A 24,347-nucleotide genomic window follows, 5' to 3' on the forward strand; every position below is an offset into this window, starting at 1 on the left:
TTTCAGGACGGATGGTGACATCGAGGTTGGGCTAACGTATCTTGGTAACCAGAAATGAAATGAAACTGGGATATTATAATGAATATATATATACTCCTTGATCATAGTCATTGTAGACACGTTCCTCTCTGATCCTAACCCCAGTCTCCGGAATACTAAATTACATTTCTATGGTTAAATGTCTGATTTATTAAAACCCTAAGGGGTTGATGGTATAGGCATCAGAGGTCATCTGTATCAATTCAAAATAAGATTCTCAAAACACTCTTCTCCAGAGCTGCGTAAACCAATGCGCGGTGATATCAATCCCCCCATTGCCAAGTCACATGCGGATCAAATTAATAAGGACTGGTAGTATTGAGCCTGCTTACGAAGCCATCGACTTGACCCTCACAGAAGCTGGAATGGGTCAAGAGACTTTTTAGAGGAACTCGGTTTTATATACGATGAAGACATAAGCGAATTTCTATATAACCGTGAATAGTCTATCTAGTTAGTGATATGAAAATGCTATAGAATGTTGGAGGATACCTTTGTGAACTTGGATCCTGGTTCATCTCTTGCAAAAGCATACCTAAAGGTATCCTTCAATTAAAGCTCAGGAAATCTAAGTTAGTTTAAAGCATATTACCCTTTTTTATAACAGAAGGAAGACTATTTAACTATAGTACTCTGTAGGGAGCTTCGGGGAAGAACAGAGCCAAGACTGCGCTTTTATCTTGGAAGTACAAGGTAAATAGCAGGTCACATGGCGAGAAGCGGGTTTCTATCCTAAATAGGCATCTCATAAAGTCCGTAGTGGGTCGTGTGATATACCCGTGAGATATTTATAATAAGCTTAAGATGAATCTGGTAGTTAATCGGCACGATGGCTTGGCATAGCCTTGGCCACGAGTCGCTTAGAAAAACACGAAACATGACTGGTGGTCTTAAAGATTATCTATGCGCAGGCTATCTATGTGCCTGTTCATCTTGATCCTTGGCCCGATATTTCTGGGGAACCTTTGCCTTAGTTACTAACTCCATCTAGGTATGATATACATCATCCCAGGGGTTCTCTGACATCTCAATGGTCAGCGACGATGCAGGTTTGATTTCAATCGTCACTGTGAATACCCAGGGTAGTATTGGTATCCATAGTATTGACTTGGCCCGGACCAAGTTGAGGACCTTATCGCATATCTCTTGGATTGAATAAGCTGCCAAGCACAAAAGGACCAGTTTCCAAGAACAAAAGATCTAGCTTCCAATCCGGGGAATGATCGACGACAGTTTCCCAATCTTGTTAGATCAATCAACATACCTTAACATCAAGTATAAAGACTCCCTCCACGCCTTGGGATATTCGCTCTGTAGTTTCTCACTCATCACGTCTCTGAAACCTCCCCAATCCGTCAATATGAAGGCCAGCATCACCTCCCTCCTCCTAGCCACCCTAGCGGGCTCTGCCGTCGCACAGACGCAGAGGATCAACACAGCCAAGTACAATGAAGACTACCTCCGTGCCAAGAGTGCGCCTCATGCCATCGGCATGGGAGAGCTTAAACAGCGCAAGATGGCTCTGCATGAGAGCGAAGCTGCGGCTGGTGTCTTCGACAAAGATCGCTACAAAGTGCTCAGCTCTGGCACGCCTTGTTCTGACGGCAAGGCGGGAGGTTACTCTTGTAACAAGATCGACCTTTTGGGCTTCTTGCGCCATCAGGATATGGGCAGCCGAACTCGCGTTGGTAACGATGTCTGGGGTATGTTCCAGAGCTACTTTTATTCTGCAATCCTTCGTTTTGCTAACTTATCCCCCCCTCAGGCTGGACACATGCTTCAAGTGGCCGCGAGTTTGCCCTTCTAGGACAGTCAGACGGCACTGCGTTTGCAGAAGTTCACCCCGACGGTAGCCTAACTTACGTCGGTCGCCTTCCAACCCAGACTGTCGCTTCTTCATGGCGTGACATCAAAGTCATCGGCAACTACGCCTACATCGGCTCTGAGGCAGCTGGCCACGGTCTCCAAATCTTCGACCTCACCAAGCTTCTCAACACCGATAAGAAGAACCCTCCCACCTTCAGCATCAGGAGTGACTTGGCGGCGCACTTTAGTGCTTTCGGCAACAGCCACAACATTGTCGCCAACGAGGAGACGGCGCTTATTGCAGCTGTTGGTACGGCCTACGATCTGAAGTGTCGCGCTGGACTCTGGATGATCGACGTCTCCAACCCAAAGCGTCCTCAGGATGCTGGTTGTGTCGCTTCGGATGGCTACGTTCACGACGCGCAGTGCGTTATCTACCGGGGTCCCCAGAAGGCCTTCCAGGGTCGTGAGATCTGCTTCAACTACAATGAAGATGCGCTCACTATCGTTGATATTTCTCGCCGCACTATGCCGCGCCAGCTGTCGCGCACTACATACAACGGTGCAACATATACCCACCAGGGTTGGTTGACGGAGGATCACAAGTATCTCCTCCTCGACGACGAGCTGGATGAGCAAGAAAAGACCGGTCCTGCAGCTGACCAGCACACCACGACATATATTGTCGATATCCAAGACCTGGAGTACCCTGTCTTCCGTGGCGTATACAAGAGCCCTGTTCGCTCTATCGATCATAACCAGTACGTCGTTGGCGGCGTGTCATACCAGGCCAATTATGGATCCGGCCTTCGCATGGTGAATGTGTCTTCAATTGCTCAGGATGACACTGGCGCTCTGTTTGAGGAGATTGGCTTCTTTGACGTTCATCCCGAGGATGATGCTGTTGGTGGTGAGGCGCAGTTTTATGGTGCTTGGTCTGTTTACCCTTACTTCCAGAGTGGCAACATTTTGGTTAGCTCTATTGAGCGGGGGTTGTTTTCCCTTCGATATACCGGTTAATTTAATAGGCCATTGTACATAGAATACCATTCACACATATACTCTGTATTACTCTCTCAATCCTCAATTAAGCTACGTGAAGTATCTATCTCGTTCCATTATCGACCCTCTCATAGGTGGAGCTAGGAACACCCAACCCTCGTGAGTCCCTCACGTACTGTTGTCCTACCCTATATTATTTCGCCAATCAAAGTCATGTGGCCTCTTTCCGTATCTGTGAGCCATTCGGCGATGTTCCGACAAATCTTCAGAGTACAACTTATAAGAGAAGGGTGATTTTAAAAGTCCTCCCTTAAGTTGGCTAGCTGACGCGCCGCCACGAAGACGAATGGTTGTAAGATTAGTTGACGTGATGATTGAGCTTAGTTAATCGTCTCTGGGTTTCAACACTGCACTCATTGACAAGGCTAAATATCACTAACCTCACATTAACGCTAGGAGAACTTCCTGGTCTAGTCACTAGAATTCTCTTATTTCTTTATCCCCTTTAAGCTCCCTGAGCCTGTCACAATGGCTAGCTCGCACCCATGCTCGCAAGCCACTCAATCAGCGGTCATCTCCCCCAATTCCACCAGAGCTGATCACAAGTCAAAAGCCGGCGGGGAAGATTAGTGTCGGGGATAAACTCTGGGGAAGGGATCTAGACACTGTTGGTCACTGCCATTTGACCCAGCAAACAAGCAGGGCCGACGCTGCAATGCACCCATTCAGGAACGCGGCCGGTTCAAGCTACCGAACACCCCGGATTTCACCAGATCCTTTCCGATTTCTCCACAGTTACTATGCAATCCAAAGTCCCTGTTTTGAGATCAATGTCTGTCAATTGTCCGTCACGTCCCTCGATAAGGTCTTCAGGTCGCATGACGGAAGGTGGCCGGTTCCACCACAAACTTGCAGTCGCTTGCACCTTTTGGTCAATTCCATTAGACATCCTTTCATGCGAGGTAATACGAGCAACGGTTCCTAGTTCTGAGTCGGAGTATATGCGCATCAATTAAATTGGTGAACACTTGGCACTTGGCTGCTGGCACTTATCCAAGGAGAAAATAGCATAGAGGGATCAACACTTACCCCCCAGCTTATGACGAATCCTTCAAATCAGCAGACGCGTGGGGATGATTACTTACCCCACTAGTTTAATTCCATGCGGGGTCCCCAGAATCTGGTTCAAACCCCAGAACTTCCAGATGTAGGCAAACGACAGCTCCCCATCATCCCAAAACTGAATACGGAAATTAAGCGCAGCTACAAACAGAGCGCGGGGGGGTAAACTCTTAGCCATTGACGCTACTCATGTTCCCGAGTTCCGGTTAGAGCGAAAAAACTCCCTTGGCGCTACCCCAGCGTATGCGGGGTTTTCTGAATCTCGACCTTTCTAGTCCTCCTGCTTCACGTCCCCGCACAACTCAGAGTACGCGCTAAGATGCGCCAGTCGAGACTACGAACAGGGATGGGATAAACTTTCAAGCGCAGGCGGTGCTGTAATTGGCTCAAGACCATTGGACCAGATGCATATATTAAAGGCTGTTCTCTTCCCCATACTTATTTTCGATCCCCAGATCTTCATCTCCTCCACAGACACAACTCTCCCCCCTTGTGCTGGCTGACAATTTCCATCATGGGTCTCTCCGTCAACAACATCTTCGCCGTCAATGAGGACAGGCCGACTCCCAAGTCCGTTTACAACTGGCGCGTTTACACCTGCGCTGCCATCGCGTCTTTCGCATCATGCATGATCGGCTACGACTCTGCCTTTATCGGCACCACGATCGCGCTGCCGTCCTTCACCGAGGAATTCGACTTTGCCTCGTACGAACCCAATGACCTCGCTCTTCTCAAGTCCAACATCGTCTCCGTCTATCAAGCCGGTGCTTTCTTCGGCAGTTTATTCGCCTACATCACCTCGTACTTCATCGGCCGACGATACTCCCTTATTGCTTTCAGCTTTGTTTTCATGCTTGGCGCGGGTATGATGCTTGGCGCTAATGCTGAGCGTGGCTTGGGACTTATTATCGGCGGCCGTGTTCTCGCTGGTGTTGGTGTTGGCGCTTGTTCAAATATGGTTCCGATCTACTGCTCTGAGCTGTCTCCTCCTGCTATTCGCGGTCGCCTCGTTGGTATCTACGAGCTTGGCTGGCAGATTGGCGGCCTCGTCGGCTTCTGGATCAATTACGGGCTTGCTGAGACCATGGCTCCTAGCCACAAGCAGTGGATCATTCCCTTCGCTGTCCAGCTCATCCCTGCAGGCATGCTACTCTTCGGTTCCTTCTGGATCAAGGAGTCGCCTCGTTGGCTCTTCTCCAAGGGTCGCCGTGAGGAAGCCATGAAGAACCTGTGCTGGTTGAGACAGCTGCCCGCTAATGACCTCTATCTCGTCGAAGAGGTCAGCTACATCGACCAGGAACTTGAGCGCTACAACAAGGAAGTCGGCCCTGGTTTCTGGAAGCCATTCACCGCGCTCAAGAGCCGCAAGGTCCAGTGGCGCTTCTTCCTCGGTGGTATGATGTTCCTCTGGCAAAACGGTTCCGGTATCAACGCTATCAACTATTACAGCCCTACTGTGTTCAAGAGCATCGGCATCCAGGGCACCAACACCTCCTTCTTGACCACTGGTATCTTCGGCGTGGTCAAAACCGCCATTACCATCATCTTCATCCTGTTCCTGATCGAGACCGTGGGACGCAGAAAGCTTCTTATTATCGGTTCAGTCGGTGGTTCCCTTTGTATGTGGTTTATCGGAGCCTATATCAAGATTGCAGACCCCGCTGCCAAGGTTGCTGCTGCTGCCGCCGATGGAGCTGAGGCTCCCAAAATGTCGAGCGGTGGAATCGCTGCCGTCTTCTTCTTCTACCTTTGGACTGCCTTTTACTCCCCCACATGGAACCCAATCCCCTGGGTGCTCAACTCTGAGATGTTCAACGAGAACTCCAGGTACGTTTCTTCCATCATCTCTCTATCTAGACACATTACTAACATGCTGCAGATCACTCGGCCAAGCTTCCGCTGCTGCCAACAACTGGTTCTGGAACTTCATCGTCTCTCGCTTTACTCCCCAGATGTTTATCAAGATGGGCTACGGAGTCTACTTCTTCTTCGCGTCGCTTATGATCCTTTCTGCCACCTTCGTCTTCTTCTTCATTCCTGAGACCAAGGGCCTGCCTCTTGACACCATGGATCGCCTCTTTGAGATCAAGCCTGTGTGGAAGGCCCATGGCCAACTGTCTGAAGAGTTGACACTGCAGGAGGAGGAATTCCGACGCAATGCCGAGGGTGCTGATCTTAGTGCCGAGAAGTCTCGAGCTATTGCTGAAGAAAACGAGCAGGTTTGAAGTGGTTGATATAACAGGACTTCATATTGTTAGAAGTTATAGTCACACTTAGTTCAAACAACTAAACAACGTATTTTCAACTTATGATACAAAGATCTTGTTTATTGTCAACTCCATGTGCCATGTTGTAATAGCTATCTAGTTCCGCTCTATCAGCTACAACAGTTTCAATTTGCGATTGCTGGGTTGATCAGTGTCGAACCTAAGGAAAAAGTCAATACAAGACTAAACATAAGTCGATTAATAGAAACTTACCTCCGTCAGGATAAACAATCTGGCCATTATAAAACAAGCCACCCTTTCCAGCAAGGAAAAGAATAGTCGCAGCCATATCGGTGTCATGACCAGGTCGTCCTGCTGGGTTTGTCATCTTCTTGTCAATGTTGCTCTTGTTACCCTCATCAGACTCTCCAGTAGTCATCTCACTGGGGAATAACCCTGGTGCGATAACATTGACTCGCACCTTGATGTCCTTGGTAAGGGTAGCAATCATGCGGCTGAGGTGGGTAAGAGCAGCCTTGGAGGTGGCGTAGGCTGGTTGGCCCATACTGGAACCTTTCATGGCTCCTGAGATCGAGGAGACATTGACAATTTGGGAGGAATACCCTGGAGTAGTCTCACGCCCTTTGGCCAGTAACGGTAGGAAGGCCATAGACATGTAGTATGGCCCTGTCACATTCGTCTTCAGTGTGTCGGCCCACTGCTGTGGCTCAGTCTTGAGGAAGTGCTCCGAAAGAGCCTTGGCGTCACTTGTGTCTGGTTCACCAGCCGAGGCTAGAACAAGACCTGCATCAGCACGAGCTCCGGTGTGACAGATCAGTCAACTTACAGAACTTGGTGTTGTCGTCCTCCGCAATCCCAGCGTTGTTGACGAGTAGGTGAATGCCGTTTGGCTCCTTATTGCCGACCTCCTCCGCAAGACGGATAGCCTCATCTCTCTCGCTGACATCACCTGGCAGGACGTGGATGCTTCCAGGACCTGTACCATAGGTCTTCTGGGTTTGTTCAAGGACCTCTCTGCGACGACCTGTGATGTAGACCTTGGCTCCGTTGGACTGTAGTGCTTGGGTGATCATCAGTCCAATACCGGTTGCGCCGCCTGTTACGACTGCAGTGATGTGAGATACATCAAATAAGGCAGCGGCCTTGAGAACTTCATTCTTCGCGTGGTCTGGAAACAATTCAGCAAATGCTTTTGGTTGAGATGATTTATTGCTGAAAGGGTTGACTTACGAGTAGCCATGGTTACCACGATGCTGAGAACTTAATGCAATACCTTGGTCCAAATAGAAGATGAATAAAGATGATAATATGATCCTCCAAAACTGCAAGTTTTTAGACATAGAAAAAGGCCAAATATAAATTTGAAGGAACCATATCAAGCACGTAATATCCTGCAAATACCAGCATCAGTTTTCGCGATTAGATATCTGATGACGCTGAGACACTGTAAATAACGGGTCTAACAGGATAGCCCACGTCATTGATGTTCGCGACGACTTTTCGCTGGGCTCTACCCAATTATTCAACCCCCTCAGCGGAGATTAACCTATAATGATGTAATACTATAGAACCAGAATTCCTTACCATTGCCAGTGCCTGCGATTCCTACATTGATGCCTACCATCGGACCTGCGGTACATTGTTTTCTGTTTCAAGATAGTGGAGGATTCGACAAGTATCAGAAAAAAAGGTAAGATAAAGTGACTATGGTGGATGATCCCTGTTATCTCAGGAGGGTTTTGTTGAGCTTTTCCAGGAGACGCCCTTAGACTCTTGAAGCCTCGTTGAACATACCATAGGCGTATCATACGCAAGCTGAGTAAAGACATCGTTTTGTGGTGTGCAGCTCAATCCCTTGAACATGAATACACTGCCAGCTGGGAGAATAACAGTTGCACCCAAAGGCTTGACCAGGTCTGCCACCGCTTCTTTGAACCTTGTTGCCCCGTCTTTGGCAATATCTTGTCCAATAGCATCTGTGCTCCTGAGTTCATCACCAAAAGGAAACTTCCATGCACTTACCATGCGTATAACATATATTATATAGAGTACTATGTTATGGGAGAGTAGATTCCAACTAGAATATAAGATAAGAAAGACTTTTACTAAACCTAGCTTTAAAATAGAGCTCAACCTTAATAGACTAAACAGCCTCTAACTAGACAAGAGCCTATATCCAATCTGTATGCTGTCTTATTCTTCCAAATCTCAAGTAACAATATGTTTGTTCAGAAACAGAGTTTGCACGTTGCATAATTCCTTCAAACCATTCGTACCCCATTCGACTCCCAAACCACTCTCCTTGTGCCCGCCGAAAGGTGCCATGGGAGAAAGATCGAAGTGAGTATTAATCCACACACTACCAGCTTGCATTTGTCTCGCGGCCTTTTCCGCCTTCTTGAGGTCGTTACACCATATAGAAGCACCCAGTCCCATCGGAGAATTGTTGGCTCGAGCAATGACGTCTTCTTCGTCCTTCCAAGACAGAAGGGGGACAATTGGACCTGGTAGTTTGAACATTAGTTACGGGTTCAGCGAATACTTAAAAGAATTCCCCACCAAAAGGTTCCTCAACCACAATGCGAGAATCTTCCGGCGGTCTGTCAATAACCGTTGGAGTGATGAAGTATCCTGGAGAGGGATCAATTTTGCCGCCTGTAGCAACCTTCCAGCCCTGTTTTTCGATGTCTTCGAAGAATGTCTTTACTTTTTCGTACTGCATAGAATTCTGCACAGGTCCATGGCTGATTCCTTCTTGTGATCCATCTCCTAGAGTATAGGTTTTAATGTGCTTAACCATGGCATCTCTGAACTGTTCATAAATAGATTCATGGACATAGATGCGCTTTAGGGCAATACAGATCTAGCATCGACAGAGGTAAGCCAGTGGTTTTGTATTAGGTATTCAGGAGCTTGAGGTTTCTTCGTACCTGGCCTGAGTTTAGGAAAGAATAGAGGGCAACTTTCTCTGCAACCTTATCCACGTCAACATCGGGAAAGATAATAGCCGGGTCGTTGCCACCCCTACGCACAGTTAGTATAACTGAACAGTGCTAACAACACAGCTTACTAGAACGAACAGCTCAAGGGTAACACGCTTCAGAGTTCCTGCCGCACTCTGAAGAACTAGTTTGCCCGTTGTCGAAGATCCAGTGAAACTGATCTTGTCGATGCCCGGGTGACTCGTCAACCAGGGGCCAAGTCTGTCATCCCCACTCAATGACTGTACAACTCCCGGTGGGAAGAATTGTTGGGCCAACTCGACGAGTTTAAGTCCGCAATAGGGAGTAAATGGACTGTCGTTCAATAAGTACGTCCTCATGGCTTTGGGAGTCTTGGGGATACCGACGAAGGTTTGATGATAACCACGTTCCCCGTCAGCAATGCCGGGGTGATCTTGCTGGCCGCTAATAGAAATGGAAAGTTCCAGGGGATAATAGCACCAACGACGCCGATCGGGACGTAGCGTGTTATGATGGTTCGCTTGTCGTCATCTTCGATTACATCCTCTGGAAGCTCAATATGCGCGAGCGCCCGAATAAATGCAATAGCAGCATCAATTTCCACATCGGCTTGAGGGATCTGAACAGCAAGGGTTAGTAACATTGAATTAAATGGGCAGAGAGACTTGCAGGCTTCCCCTGCTCGGATACTAAGAGGTCTCTGAAGTCCGTCTTGACTTGCTCCACGGCGTCCGCAAAAGCAAGAACAGCGTTGCGACGATCTTCATATGAGACCTTTGACCAGGTCCTGAAAGCCTTTCGGGCTGCATCAACAGCATGATCAAGGTTATCCTTGGTCGCTACGGGGACCTCTTCTTTTGGTTGCAAATTAGCAGGATTGACGGTGTATCGGGTTTCCTTTGTTATGGAGGGTTCGCCGTTAATGATTTGCACAAAACCGCGGGTAAAATCCAAGGTTGGACTTCCGGCGTTCTTAGAGCCCTCAACCACGGCGGGAGACATCGTGAGAAGAGAGAAGCGGATCCGATAGCAAGTTTGTAGGGAGTGTGAAATGCAATCACTTACTTTTAAGAAGATGCTTAGACTATATACTCGCCTTCTCCTCTACTAATAAAATACTATCAGTCTATCTGTGCCGAATTCCGAACATGCAGGTAGTAGGCGCTGTGGTATCTACGTAACATCTCAGCACCCGCGAGATTCAACCAATAGTCAAGTACGCATGGCTTAAAAAACGTCGAGATGACGTTTATATTACTTTTGTGTGATCATTTATCATCTGATGGCATATGTGGCATCATATGTATAAAGAAGGTTTCGCGGGCGCCATAGTTTCGGCTTCTTCCATTATTTATCTCCTAAGCCACCATTCCCCTACACCTAGTTCACTATGAGGTGTTCAGTCCAATCAAAATGCGCGTGACAAGAGCTACATATTTCTCACCAACCTTCGGCTGTGATAGAAGTTACCGACAGCCTTCAGCTTTACAAATTACAACCTTCCAGACTACACAATAATATCCGATCTACCCCCCTGAACCCCAGATTATGTGCCATGCCTCTATTATTCGTAATAACATTTAAAGCAGCAGTCATTTCTTTGATCTGGCCTGCCCTTGCTTGTGGCCTTAGATACTAGGCAGTCTGATTGGTTCTTCCGTCGTTTGTAATTGATCTCTCTTGAGGTGATTAGTCTGTTGTCCCCTCTCTTTGAGATCCTCATCTTGGCCTGATCAATAACTCTGTGGCCTAACTCGGAGAATGATATATATTACAAATAGCGTTATAAATAAATTGTTGTCCCTTGCTCTGGCTTGTCATTTCCTTCAAATAGAGTTCCTATTGTAAAGCCCGTCAGCTGCAGAAGATAGCTATTAACGAGGATGATTTCGAGAAGGAAGGTCTAAGTTAAGACCTGCCCAGCGCCGCGGCGAAGATAGTGATTATTGCTAAGTTTCTATGGTGAAACCCTAAATAGATTTTCTGATCTAAACCAGATTCCGATTTGGGTTTTCAGCTCGGTTGGCCAGTAGAATTCGTATGTGAAGATCATCGGTGACTACCAGTCTTGGCGAATCCTAATGCGAGTGCAAGGCTGAATTAATCAAAATGGCCCCCAACTGACACTTCATTCCCAACACAAACGGCTGCCAATTCCAAGGAAATAACTACATATTCCGAGGAAAACGGTAGGTAGATTGCTGCCTAGTGTGCTTAGCTTTCCTCAACGGTTAAATCATCCGAGGAGATGGTATTCGGCAATTTTCCTGTAGACCAAATGATTTACTCTGATCAACCTTGGCATAGGATTGGAGCACCATATTGAACCTAATCAGGAAAAGGCCGAGGTTTTCTCCAGGATCCATCCTCTCAACGATTTTTCGCATGGGGCATTTCCGATGTGATCAAATATGCAGTATCATTTTTAGATAATATAGGGTTGCATTTTGTAGCCCTCAGATAACAAACCCAGAGCCATGACAACATTTGTTCCTGTCACAGACTCTGATTGTATGAGCAAAATTATCTGGTCCGCGACGTCCTTTGAATGGTTAATACACCTTGCTTTGTAGTGCGGGCTCTAGGGTATACGTACTTCAACCTCGGTGATTCTCTTGAGAAGAGTCTTGTCTCTAGCCTGGTCTATTTTTGATTACGGGAACCCGGCAATCCATTTCTGCGGCAAAAAGTCAATCACAGATTTAAATATCAAAGACAAATTGTTTCTTCTCACAGTTTCCATGAACCCAGGAGATACAGCGTTGACGCGAACGCTTGGTGCCATCGCCATAGCCAATGACTTTGCAAGATGAATTTGCGCTGCCTCGATGACCGAGTATGCCTATTTCAGAGTGAATAGACATCAGCTTGACTTTTCTCGCGTGAGTAAAGAGAATGGATTTGGGCTGCACTCACAACTATTATACTCTCTTCCTTTTTAGGCTTTTATAAGTATTTCTTACTATTAAGAATATATATTCTACAAAGTCTAATAAGAAAATTTAATAAGTACTTTAAAATATCCTAAGTAACCTTCTTATAACTCTTAATTATATCCTTAAATATATTACCTAAAGGCGTAATTAATATATTATTTAAGAGGCCTTTATATAAATAAAAGCATTAAAATAGCTATCAACCTTAATACAACTTTAGGAAGTATTATATATTAAAACTAACTAGTCTTGGGAATTTGGATGACTGGTTTTAGATTTCTGTAGAACGTGTGTCATAGGTCAAAAATTACCACATGGTTTCTTCTTCATTTTACTGCATTCATAAGGATATGGCTATTATCCTCGGTATTCGTATCATAAATGGTTCCCCACTGCGGTCTTCCATTGGGATCATGCTCGCGTTTGGTAGGTGATGCGCTAGGTTAGTGCAAGCCGATCAAGCTATGAGAACACCGAAAATATCCAGTTACCACCAATTAGAAGTTTCGATAGCTACGCTTCGCACCAAGAAAAAGGCCAGCACCGTTACAACGAAGGAGTTGCTTCTCCAAGACTATATCCTAGACCCGAAAACCCATACCAATTAAGAGATGCCTATAGTCGACGACCGCTGGCACAGAGCTTCGATACGAATGGGTCTTTGGGATATCACCAAGATTATACCATGCAAGGCCATGTCTCTTCTTACGTTTCCGAGCCTACTCGTTATCCAGCTCATGATATGCATCCCTACAGTTCGCAAACTTATGATGATCAAGCCTATGGCTCGCGAAATGACGATACCCGCCCGCTGCATACAAATTCCTATGGTTCAAACCCGTATCCTATTCAGTCTCAAGGAAATCTATCCTACCTGCCTGTTATGAACCCTTCGAGACCAAGGGGCAACAATGTTTAATGGTACTTTTTGAATTGTAGTAATCCCTTGCCATGATGTGTTCTGCGCTGTCCAACTTGTCGTCAAAGACACCTAGATCGCCTCGAAGGCAACGTGCACTCACCCGAGGTTCGATATTGCATCTTGTGCACAGCACGTGCTTATCCTCCATACATCTTTTGCCAACGTCATTTGGACCAGCTGCGCCGTCCTTTGACGCCCGAGGACAAACGTAATCTTGGGAAAGAAAGAATCTGTTATAGGTGCGGCACCCAAGAAGCGCTGCTCAATCGCCCGGACTGCCAGACTTGCAAAGACAATCATCAAAGAAGATACAGAGACCGTAAACAGCGAAGAATTGACCAAGGACTCTGCTACATTTGTGGAAAGGTTCATGTTACTCAACCAGGCGATCGCTGCGAAGCATGTAAAGCCAACGCACGAGCACAGGGAGGTGAAGTAACCACTTATGAGTTGGAATATGAAACCTAGAATCAGTTTGAACGAAGGAACAGACCAGATCCGCCCAGCCTTGAGGCGATTACATGCATACACTCCTTTGTCGGCATGTCTAGGAAAGGACAGCCATTCTCATTGTAGTAGGCAGTTAGATAAGTAGGTAAAAGATCAACGAGTGAGAATAGGTCTTTAAACCCACTCTTATTTGCTCCCCTGCTGCGCGTGCCACCACCAGAATGGGTCGCGCTAAGTCTCCCGCAACACTGTCCAATCAGATGTGCGTTAATAGGCCGCCTGCGATTTTGGAGTGTGGAGAAGCCCCCTTGGTTGCCAATCTGTCAGTTAGAAGCAACAGCTATAAATTACGGCTGTTTTACATTGCCAATTGTAAAACTGCAACTGCTGGACAAGGAAAACCACAGCCCCAGATAACTTATTTTTGCTCTCATAATGTCCCGAGACGGTAGGTCACTAATGCCACCCCGACTTGGCGTATCAGTCACTGAATCTCGCCAGCTTTTGCCCAACAGGTCAAGGACCGACTGTGCCTCACAGCTGGGCTACCTTCTGCTAATCCGACTGCGTCTTACTGGCAAGAACCTCCTTCGGAAATATATACTATCCAATCAGCGGATCTGCCTTCTGAGACAGACTTCGCTATCATTGGATCCGGCGTGACTGGCACCAGTGTTGCTCACACCTTGCTCAGCCATCCTCGAGCGGCTGGGCGGATCACTATGTTGGAAGCTCGCACCGCTTGTAGTGGTGCTACAGGCCGCAACGGTGGTCATCTTGTTTCCGACATCTGCGATCGCTTTCAAGACCTTGCTGATAGTTTGGGAGCTGAAGAAGCTATCAAAATTTTGCGTTTCTCCGAGGCCAATATTGCAGAGCTTAAAGCAGTAGTTGCTCAGCTGGATGAGTTTGAACAAGACGCTGTGGAACTTCGCGAAGTCAACGCCACTGCCACAATTGGAGACAGAGAAACGTTGGAACACCTCAAAGGCTCATTTGAGCTAATGAAAGCTACCGCTGGTCAAACGAAACTTGCATATGGGGTTATTGAAGATCAAGATGTAATTAAGGTCAGTAGTATTGCGCTACACTACGTACGTGAACTTGTGTTGACATCTCTTGTCCCTCTAGAACAAGTACAAGTATCGAGATGGAGTCGCTGTCTCTGAACAAAAGGGTGCTGGGGCTCTTTGGCCGTACCGACTTATCACCATCGTTCAAAAGCGTCTTCTGAACGCCCACAAGAGTCGATTCAGCATTGAGACTAATACCCCCGTCCTCTCTATATCCTCTCAAGGAGTCGCTGGCGAGGCCGAGCACATGTACTTCCTGCAGACTCCACGAGGTGTCATAAGAGCACGAAAGATCATTCACTGCACGAATGGTTATTCATCACACCTACTGCCTAATCTCACCGGGGTAGTTTATCAGCTTAGGGGCACAGTCTCGGTCCAAGATCCCGGCGACTCGTTTCCTAGACTTGGCCACGAGTTGTCATGGACCAAGGCCCACAAGGGTTATTATGACCCGGAGACAAGAACAGTGACGCCTGGGCTCTATTATGCGCAACAGAATGCGAAAACTGGTGAGATTGTTATTGGAGGCGAGAGCCAGGAGGTTGAGAACCTGCTCACGAGTGATGACTCGGAAGTGAGCCCCACCGCAAAAGAGCATATCTCATCCATTATCCCCAAGATATTCATAGATGCTGACAATGCCAAGACGAGGAAAGTTTGGTCTGGTATCATGGGATTTACTCCAGATGGATTGCCTCTGGTAGGCAACTTGGCCCAGAAATCAACTGGGAGAGCGGGCAGTGATGAGTGGATTGCAGCAGGGTTCAACGGTCATGGGATGGATAAGTGTTGGTTGAGTGGTCTGGCTGTTGCCAAGATGGCAATTGGTGAGGATGTGCCTTCGTGGCTGCCGGCATCATTTCTCGTCACTGAGGAAAGGCTGGAGTCTCTTACATTGGAGCGGGCGGTGGAATCAATGGTTGCGGCGTTCCCTAGTGAATGAGAAAGTCTAGCTAGAGTGACGGAATGAATGGCTGTGAATACATTCTTTGAAACTCAAATAGCTGTCGATTCATCATACGTATCAGTGTGAATGTTTGTTGTCTTTCTTGGATATGATCTATGCAAGTAATGCATGTTGTTTATCATGTGCCCTTCTGAAAAGGAAACAAAATGTCCAAAACTATACCTGTTATGGCAGCTAGTCGCGCCGGGATAGCGCAGTGTCTCCCCGGTAGTTGTAGTGTTGCAACACCAGCGGTGATCAGCAAAGATAACGTCAAAGGCTTCAGCCAAACCCAGCCTTGAACCGGCCTATTATCCACTTGCCTATTTGACCAATCCCTTTCCAGCTGCTGACGGTCCAAGCCGGTCATTTTTTCGTGCCATGATTGGACGCTTGCAAAGAGGCTTGATAAGAACCCCGCATTTCGGTAATTGGAGAACAGTAGGATAAGGGATGGACGGCTTGTCCAAAACTTGGCATATAACATCGACGCGTCCCGTAATTCATTGACTGGACTACATGCTACAGCGGCTCGTTAACTATAATCATGCCGGAAAACGCTTTGAACATCGACGCGTTGCCTCCGGGCACGCAGCGCATCAATGACTTACAAGCCACCCATATGATTCTGGCTCCTCAGCCAAGTTCAGACCCCAATCAGCCACTGGTACGGATACGCGATCCACGATTCGAACAAGGCTAATCAATTCATAATAGAACTGGAGTCCTTGGCGAAAGACACTCCATATGATATTGCTTTCACTTTATTCCATGATGATGTTCGCCATGTAGGTCCTCCAATCGAACCCCGCCTCATCCCCCGACTAATATTCCGTTTTGAAGCCCATGCATGAGCGTGCCATTCTGGCAAAACTTCAACGAAGAGCTCGGCTTAAGTTATGATACTATGAATAACGGCTATGCTGTGAATATGATAGGCTTGGCTATCGGCTGTATCATCTTTGTCCCCATCGCGTTACGAATTGGCCGTCGTCCCGTTTACCTCGCCACCGCCGCTCTCATGTTTGCAGCTGGTGCCTGGCAAGCCGAGACGTATACTGCTGGAGACATGTTCGGATGTAATGCCATTGCTGGTGTTGCTGGAGCAGTAAACGAAGCGCTCTTCCAAGTCACAGTCGCAGACCTGTTCTTCGTCCACCAACGTGGTACAATGAATGGTATCTATCTTGGCATGGTCCTTGTTGGGGTAAGAATTCTTCCGAGATTTAACGCTTAGTCTTGACTAACAAGCATAGAATTATTTAGGGCCAGTTTACGGAGGTCAGGTCGCCGTGAAAATGGGCTGGCGCTGGGCATGCTGGTCCTGCACCGTCTTGATAGGCATCATTAGTGTTTTCATGATATTCTTCCTCGAGGAATCCAAGTATATCCCACCGGCCCTGAATGGCCAAGAGGCCCCAACTACCACGTCTTTACCCGACGGAACCCATCTTGGTAAAGTCAGCAGCATCGCCAAACCATCCTCTCCAAATGATTCGCAGAGCAACGATGAGGCCATGCCTCAGCATTACAGCGATACCATTGAGATAGACCACAGTATTCCCATGAAGTCGTACTGGCAACGACATGCATTCTTGACTTTGGACAAGCACGCCTGTCATCAAAGGCGTACCATCTGGAGAGACATCTATGAACCATTTCAGCTTCTCTGTACTTTCCCAGCTGTCATATTTGCTGCACTGCAATACGGTTGGGCTGTTGCTATGCTCTCCCTCTTGGCCGTCACACAGAGTTCTCTGTACGCCCTCCCCCCGTATAATTTCACACCTGCCGGGCTAGGAAATATGAATCTGCCTCCTTTTATTGGCGCGATTTTAGGAGCAATTTTTGGAGGACCGCTCGTGGACTATTTTATTATGCAGATTGCCAAGCGTCGTGGGGGTATTTATGAACCTGAGACTCGACTATGGCTGTTCTTGATACCAGGGTTAAGCATGACTGTTGGAAGCCTTATGTATGGCTTGACAATTGCCAAGGTCAGTCAGGTTTAATATGAACATGAATAAAGAGGCTGACAGATATCAGGGAATGCCTTGGATTATTAATGCTATTGGTGCAGGCTTCATTGGATTTGCGATCGGAGGTTGCGGCGATATGGCTCTTACCTACCTCCAAGACTCTTATCAACTTGTAAGTTCTTCTCGGCTTCAAAATCCTTGACCATCGACTAATGTGTCTCTTAAAGATTGTGGGTCCTGCCTTGACTGGCGTTGTTTTCATCCGCAATGCTATTGCAACCGCTCTTGTGTTCGCCGCCACGCCCTGGATGAATGGAATGGGTGTTTATAATATGTTTGTGGTCTTGGGGTGCCTTTCTGCTGTTGTTGCTTTGACATGTATACCTATGACCATTTGGGGTCGGAAGTGCCGTGTTCAGTTGGCAGGCAAGTATGATAACTATGTCATGAAGCAGTATTGACATGGGATATTGGTCATGTGGGATATCTCAGTATTTAGGCATAGTGTTTTCTATACAATAGAAACATATTTGCTAGCTCTCATAGCATTCACATGTGAGGTATCGCTCGACTTGTTCAATCTGAGTATTGAGCATTCTGGTTGGGCATTTCGCATTTGCCCGAGTAATGGGAGCCTAGTGGCGATTCAACCTAAGCTCAATCAAGTCAATAATTTCGTGACACAGAGATGAAAGCTCAGCCACCTCATTTCCCCGCTATCATCTGAAACTCCGGGTCATCGGATCGACTTATCTATGCCAGGATCGGAAAGACCCACGGGTTCCGATTGCGGGGAAAGGCTTATCTCGACAGGATGATAACGAACAGACCGAGGATCGGGTGTCACGCTGGTTTCAACGACTCTCATCAATCGCCAGAGTTAATTACTTCTCGCCTATTCCTGCCCTAAAACAATCTCCTTTTTAATATGCCTCGTTCTATGTCTCGACGCGCTTGTGACCGCTGCCACAACCTCAAGGAACGCTGTTACTGGGAGCAAGACACCGAAACCAGTTGTGCCCGCTGTCGTCGCTTGGGCTTCCAGTGCCTGAACAAACGTCCATTAAAGAAAGCTGGCCGCCCGCGCTTAGCTGCAAAGCTAGTGCGAGTGTCGATCACAAAAGGTCATCGTGACTCGTCGTCACCAAGTCCTAATGACACCGACCTCACTTGCCTGACCAGTCCAGTTCTCCCCCGCCCTTTATCACCGTTCGATGACCTCTCCACGTTAGAGAGACAGGTGTTTCAGAACTTGCTTCTCAGCGATGCCTCAATGGACCGTTGGCTGGTTGGCCCAAGCTTCAGGGAGAGACATCGCCAGTTACTTGTCTCACACTTTATCGCTTCGCGATACACCTTGCGGGACGCTTTCCTTGCAGTCGCTCTAGCCAGCGAGTGTCAGTCAACTACTGAGTGTTACAAGTATGCTTCATTAGCACTGCAGAAGTTGCGAAACTACAGCGTGAGGACGGAAGAAGGTGTTTCGGAATGCCTGGCCTTGGGAGGATTGATCATATCGTTTACCTACTATTGCTCAGCATCACCCAATTCTGTGCCTATATGTAAACAGACCCTGGGTTTGGTGAGAGAAACATACGAGTTGAGCCATGATTTGAATCCCGACAAGCTGGTCTTCCTATCCTGTCTCATCCTACCCGAGATCCTCAACTGTTTGATGGCTGGGTCCCTCCCATCTCTGAGGTTTCGGTATTTGCCTGAATTCGACCATCATGTCGATCGTTACGTCGGAATCTTTGCTCCATTGCTTCCACATCTGTACGATATTTGCGAAATCAACAATACTCTATCCCTGGATGATATGGATGATTTCCCCTATAAGCTGGAGGCTCTGGGGGCTCTCGACCGAACTGAACGACTCGTCAAAGCCTGGAAGCCACACTTGCCACGAAGCTTCTCTCAACACTCCTCTGCTGCCGAGGTCTCACAGATACTTTGCCAGGCACAGGTTACAAAGCTGGGAGTTCTGCTCTTAGCACACCGACTGCGTCATCCATTTGGCACCAACAACGAACCAGCGATTGCTGTGGCTACCTCTATCCTGGAACAATTGGACATTATACAAGCTGCCACCAATAAAAGCGTTCTGAACATTACACTACCTTTAATAGCAGCGTGTTTCGAAGTGAGAGATGAGGAACAGAGGGAGACATGGTTCTCAAAGATTCCCAGGCTAGTCGGCCAATCGCCGGGATTTTCAAAATATGTGCAGGGTGTCGTCAAGACGTTCTGGAAAGCACTGGACCATTTTGGAATAATGTCTTGGTATAATATCGAGAATGTACTTTCTCTCTACGAACGAGATGCTTGACTCTCTTTACGGCGCCTGAGGTGGGAGAACGAAACCAACAATCCTGATCTATCCTCTCAGCGCCCTGTCGACCAAGGCCGATATAGCCATACATTCCTCGTCCCGCATTGAACTAGTGGCTACTTGGATGGAACATGGTGCCCCCTCAGTCAACTCGGGATCATCTACCAAAGTTAGAACATTTCCGGAATAAATAGTTGGGCCTATGGACTACTCACAAGGAGGACCAGCTTGTCCAGCCTGTATCTGGAACTCTGCGCCTGGAATGGGACTTGCATTTTCAAAAGGAATTACGCACGCAGGGTACTGTAAAGCTGTCAGTGCTGAACTATTAGCCGGGATAAGATGACTTGCGTTAAGAACATTCAAGAAACAGGTATAAGGTGGCACCCCATAGTCGTCATGTTTAACCGCCGTGTTCTGGGCAGCTGGCCCAACGACAGCATCAAGACCACGGGTTTCCCATACTTTGCGCCATCCTTCTAGCGCAGCTGCTTTCTTGGCATTGAGGAACGACAGCCTTTCCAACGGGCTCAACATCGTCATGTCAGGGAGGTGGATCTTCGCAACTCGCTTGAACTCGGAATCGATACGATCTCGAGATGGAATGCGTGGTTCTCCTGAATCGGACACAATACGGCTTCCAGTCGAGTCTAGTCCAAAGAACCCCCATGCAATCTCGGTCAGTTCCGCAATTTTGCATTCCTCAGCAGTCAACTCAATGACAACGTGTCCTGCAGCTTTCAGTTGCTCAACAGCTTGCGAAACGGCATTTAGGACTGGTGGATGAAGGGGATAAGAGGGGTCTTCTGGGAGGACACCCAGCTTCAATTTGCGCCCCAACAAGCTAGGAGTCTCTCTCCAAGGAACATCTATTGCTGTTGAGTCCAACCTGGCCGGACGGCTGTCGAGAATCAACTTTGTTAAAGTCACCATGCTCTCCATGTCGTTAGATAATGGACCAGCGCACGCTAGAACAAATTTGAGACCAGGATCACTGCAGCCCTTTTGCCCTCCATAAGGAATTCGTCCGGCTGTTGGTTTAAAGCCGTATGTCCCGCAGCAAAGAGCAGGAATACGGATGGAACCTAGGATTTCATGTGAACAAAGTTTGCTAAATAGCAAATGGATGAAGGGAACGACATACCGGCTATATCAGTTCCAATTCCAATAGGAGATCCCCGAAAAGCGACCAATGCGCCCTCACCACCACTCGAACCTCCTGCGCCAAGAGCAGTGTTCCATGGATTCAGAACACGGCCGAATATGTTGTTATGGGAGTCAGCTGTCTATACATCCTATTAGCATCCGAAAAGAATCCTCCAAGGGCTGTTTGGGATTTGCTTGCCATCATGGTTTGCGGAACATTAGTTTTGACAAACGGAACTGCTCCGAGCGAAATAAGAATCTCCACGAGAGGGGAATTGATCTTGGAATAATCATCGAGATATGCAACCAGACCGATGGTAGCTTGAGTACCAGAAACCTGGAGGCTGTCTTTGAGGCTGATAGGGAGGCCATGAAGAGGCCCAGCGAGCTTCCCACTTTCTCGTAGCTCATCTAAATGCCGAGCACGCGATTCTGCTTCGTCAAAGAAGGTTTCAGTGAGGCAGTTGGTCTATTTTAACGTCAGCATGCACTTCGCACCAAGCTGATGGTGATGAAAAACCAGCTGTTGAGCAATTGCTGCTCTCTTAGAGAACGCAGTGACAACCTGGACAGCCGTGAAAGCCCCAGCGGCCAGCTTCTCTATGAGCTGCATGGTGGTAAATGATTCAGTGATGTCAAGCTCGATCTCACTCAAAATTCCAGAACGACGTGGAATATCAAGGGAAATAAGATTGTTCTTATTTGATTCGAGTGGTACCTTGAGTCCGTCCATAATATGAGAGGGGAGCAGCCATGAACTCGGAATGGCTTTGGCCGAACGACTCCGCTTCTCCTCGGCCCGCGTCTCCCATGTTGGGAGGGGCTGGGTAGAGTCAGGGAAAGAGTCAGGCATAGTTAAGATGTTTGAAAGTTATATTGTCGTGGAAGGTTGATTGTATAGGATAGTTAATTGAAGTAAATTCGATCTGGCGTGATCTGACTGACTATAAATACATGGATGGTATTCTAGCGGGCACTCTCAGTCGAGATGTTCAGGCCTAGCCCCTCATATCACATAAAAGGAGAGCCAATAGAATAGCCAAGAATTCACCGGCTGAGGGCCTCGGTATGAGTGGGGATGTTCTGCATGGTGTGATACCGTGCTGTGCCTTTCCTAAAGGATACAAAAGCGAACTGAACCTTAACTAAGTTTATACATAAATTAGGTATTCCTTAACAAATATTAGTCTACAAGCATTACAGCGTCTAAAGAGATGGTCTACCCAAGAAGCCGGGTTCTTGAAAGAGCCGGAGCTTTCTAAGTTTGTCAAGCAGCTCTTTTGTTCAAGAATTATTGTAATTATTCGTTGATAGTTCTCGCCTTGCAAGAATATGAGTCCGTCATTACACTCAGATTTAGTTCATTCTCCAGACATACCCACTGGACAGAGCTCCAAATCTGCCCTTGTCTAATACCTTGACCTTGAAATTCAGAGACTCGCCAACCACTTCGTCAGACGCGAGGTAAATCATAGTTAACAGTTTATGCGTCACCGTGGATAGATTCTAAGCAAAGTCGCATTTCTTTCCGTCGTCTGTGATTGTCTTAGGCTATCCAAGTCACTGGCTCCCGTTGCAAGCCAATCACTACTACAAGCCGGAAAACTTTCCAGGAAACATTCACAATGGAACACCCTGCCGTGACCTCCTGGCTATACGACCGTTGCATCGACGCCAGCTATGCGGACTCTCATGGCGAAATATTTCTTCACCAAACAGTCACAGAGAACGTGGAGCGTGTTCAACGCCTCATCGACCTCGGCGTTAAGCCAGATTCCGCCGACAAAACCGGCTGGTCAGTTCTTCACGAGGCCCTCAGTGGACCTGGCCCTACTCCCATCGTCAAGCTTCTTCTCGATCGTGGAGCAAAAGGTGACACGAAGACTCACTCGGGTTGGTCCGTTCTGCACACTGCTGTTAGTGCGGGGCATATGGATCACGTCTTGTTGCGAATGAAGCTGAAGAGAGTAGAGCAAAAATCGACCCTGAGATGGCCGTCGTTGGCGGTATGAAGAAGTGCATTAATCGCTGCATCAAACTCCCACTGACTTGAGAAGTTGGTACTGCGAATCTTCTTAAGACCTCCTAAGATGTCGGTCGGGAACGATGTGTATGTCTCCGGGGGGTTCTTGAGAGCTTCGAGGGTAGACTGCCACTGGATATACTTGGTGACCTCGTCGATGAAGCTCGCAGCAAGTTCGGGATAGAAAGGCATTGACTCGAGACAGTCCTTGGCAAGTTGGGCTGTCACAACAACAGGGGAAGAGTTGCTCTCGCTGACTGCTTTGGAAATGCGTGCGCATGGGTCGACAGTTGCTGTAGTCACTGCCAGCGGCAGGCTAAATGATAAAAGGGAAAGAGTTACATATCGGACCTTGAAGGGGATTAGGGATTATCGTGGTTCTTTTAAAGATGAACACTCTGGTTGTACATATTCTGGATAACTCAATGAGCGTTTAGAACAAGCTATAAATATGTTTACGAGCTGGAGAATGCAGACAAGCTCAAGAACCTTGAATCTACGGAATCGCTCTGCGGCAAGGTCCAAGGACGACAAATTGCTGTATGCCTCGTGGGATCATCATATCCACATAAGCCCAACTCCTTCATTATGGAGTTAATTGTACGAGTTTTCGGGGTGGTCAGTATCTTCGAGTATGATTGACGGAGAATCTGGAGTGAAGGAGACGGAACCTTGGTCAGGCAAGCTCCTATACCCTTGAAAACTATGTGATTGGTCTGTTAGCGACCTTTTTAGGTCTGAACTAACATGTTATTGATGGAAATCACTAAAATTCTTCCGCGCTTGTGATGAGATCGTAAGTTGAATCCTCCACGAATCCCTCGAACTTAAATCTCTTCTAACTGGATTGCCGCTATAGAGACCCCTTGAAGCCAAGTGTGAAATTGAACACTCATGCTGTCAATGCCAGATCCAATATTCCATCAAGACGTTCTACATTAACACGGAAGCTCTGTCCAAGTTTGGAACAAGCGGAGGAAGCATGCCGCAGCTGCGTACATCTACAGTGCGTAACCTACAACATTGGGGGCTATGCAGCCCAAAAGCTTTGACCCTTGTCTCCTTGCAATCTTATGGCAGTCTGATGCCCGATAAAGTTATGTATGGGGATAGATACACTAGGCTGAATCTCGTAAGAAGCAACTGAATAAACCTGGCGGCGAAACGAGTCCGTCTTATATTTACTACGTATATAATGATTGGCTACTAACGCTAGACCCATAAAGCTCAACAGTGTTCTCGAACGAAGGATTGTCCGGCCAAAATTCGCCGGTAAGCGATTGCGATTCGATCGGCATTTTTGTAAAGCTGTCATCACAGATCGCCACCATATTATGACTACCTCAGGCACCAAGGAAAGTGCCTACTTAAAGCATA

General features: G+C 47.4%; 9 protein-coding genes across 9 annotated transcripts; 5 read left to right on the forward strand and 4 right to left on the reverse strand.

Moving 5' to 3' along the window:
- Window positions 1-1,399: 1,399 nt before the first annotated feature.
- Window positions 1,400-2,865, forward strand: FOBCDRAFT_276174 (uncharacterized protein; the record flags this gene model as incomplete). Its single annotated transcript, XM_031185519.2, has 2 exons — window positions 1,400-1,742; window positions 1,805-2,865. The coding sequence occupies 2 exons, from the start codon at window positions 1,400-1,402 to the stop codon at window positions 2,863-2,865; spliced, it is 1,404 nt and encodes a 467-aa protein (XP_031036654.2).
- A 1,575-nt stretch (window positions 2,866-4,440) lies between these two features.
- FOBCDRAFT_164201 (general substrate transporter) lies at window positions 4,441-6,261 on the forward strand. Its single transcript, XM_031185518.3, has 2 exons — window positions 4,441-5,796; window positions 5,849-6,261. Exons 1-2 carry the CDS (start codon window positions 4,484-4,486, stop codon window positions 6,192-6,194), a joined length of 1,659 nt encoding a protein of 552 aa, XP_031036653.1. The 5' UTR covers window positions 4,441-4,483; the 3' UTR covers window positions 6,195-6,261.
- Window positions 6,262-6,361: 100 nt separating this feature from the next.
- FOBCDRAFT_203674 (uncharacterized protein) lies at window positions 6,362-7,437 on the reverse strand (the record flags this gene model as incomplete). The annotated part of the gene is made up of 4 exons (XM_059609076.1): window positions 6,362-6,396; window positions 6,450-6,968; window positions 7,024-7,365; window positions 7,428-7,437. 4 exons carry the CDS (start codon window positions 7,435-7,437, stop codon window positions 6,362-6,364), a joined length of 906 nt encoding a protein of 301 aa, XP_059465232.1.
- Window positions 7,438-8,219: 782 nt separating this feature from the next.
- Window positions 8,220-10,198, reverse strand: FOBCDRAFT_164206 (aldehyde dehydrogenase domain-containing protein). Its single transcript, XM_059608417.1, has 6 exons — window positions 9,830-10,198; window positions 9,547-9,779; window positions 9,278-9,493; window positions 9,128-9,221; window positions 8,757-9,060; window positions 8,220-8,701 (listed from the first exon to the last, which is right to left on the reverse strand). Exons 1-6 carry the CDS (start codon window positions 10,160-10,162, stop codon window positions 8,406-8,408), a joined length of 1,476 nt encoding a protein of 491 aa, XP_059465233.1. The 5' UTR covers window positions 10,163-10,198; the 3' UTR covers window positions 8,220-8,405.
- Window positions 10,199-13,903: 3,705 nt separating this feature from the next.
- FOBCDRAFT_203676 (FAD dependent oxidoreductase) lies at window positions 13,904-15,487 on the forward strand (the record flags this gene model as incomplete). Its single annotated transcript, XM_031185515.2, has 3 exons — window positions 13,904-13,916; window positions 13,970-14,538; window positions 14,600-15,487. The coding sequence occupies 3 exons, from the start codon at window positions 13,904-13,906 to the stop codon at window positions 15,485-15,487; spliced, it is 1,470 nt and encodes a 489-aa protein (XP_031036650.2).
- A 476-nt stretch (window positions 15,488-15,963) lies between these two features.
- Window positions 15,964-17,967, forward strand: FOBCDRAFT_164207 (major facilitator superfamily domain-containing protein). The gene is made up of 6 exons (XM_031185514.3): window positions 15,964-16,157; window positions 16,208-16,278; window positions 16,334-16,697; window positions 16,747-17,487; window positions 17,537-17,641; window positions 17,697-17,967. Exons 1-6 carry the CDS (start codon window positions 16,038-16,040, stop codon window positions 17,928-17,930), a joined length of 1,635 nt encoding a protein of 544 aa, XP_031036649.2. The 5' UTR covers window positions 15,964-16,037; the 3' UTR covers window positions 17,931-17,967.
- Window positions 17,968-18,397: 430 nt separating this feature from the next.
- FOBCDRAFT_276180 (uncharacterized protein) lies at window positions 18,398-19,798 on the forward strand (the record flags this gene model as incomplete). Its single annotated transcript, XM_031185512.2, has 1 exon — window positions 18,398-19,798. The coding sequence occupies one exon, from the start codon at window positions 18,398-18,400 to the stop codon at window positions 19,796-19,798; it is 1,401 nt and encodes a 466-aa protein (XP_031036647.2).
- A 48-nt stretch (window positions 19,799-19,846) lies between these two features.
- On the reverse strand, window positions 19,847-21,800 carry FOBCDRAFT_295433 (amidase signature domain-containing protein; the record flags this gene model as incomplete). Its single annotated transcript, XM_059611861.1, has 6 exons — window positions 19,847-19,962; window positions 20,017-20,104; window positions 20,153-20,886; window positions 20,946-21,087; window positions 21,147-21,416; window positions 21,468-21,800. The coding sequence occupies 6 exons, from the start codon at window positions 21,798-21,800 to the stop codon at window positions 19,847-19,849; spliced, it is 1,683 nt and encodes a 560-aa protein (XP_059465234.1).
- Window positions 21,801-22,883: 1,083 nt separating this feature from the next.
- On the reverse strand, window positions 22,884-24,268 carry FOBCDRAFT_276182 (uncharacterized protein; the record flags this gene model as incomplete). Its single annotated transcript, XM_059611514.1, has 2 exons — window positions 22,884-23,321; window positions 24,182-24,268. 2 exons carry the CDS (start codon window positions 24,266-24,268, stop codon window positions 22,884-22,886), a joined length of 525 nt encoding a protein of 174 aa, XP_059465235.1.
- Window positions 24,269-24,347: the final 79 nt, after the last annotated feature.

Source organism: Fusarium oxysporum, chromosome VI, assembly GCF_013085055.1.
Source record: "Fusarium oxysporum Fo47 chromosome VI, complete sequence".
In the NCBI taxonomy this organism is placed as follows: domain Eukaryota; kingdom Fungi; phylum Ascomycota; class Sordariomycetes; order Hypocreales; family Nectriaceae; genus Fusarium; species Fusarium oxysporum.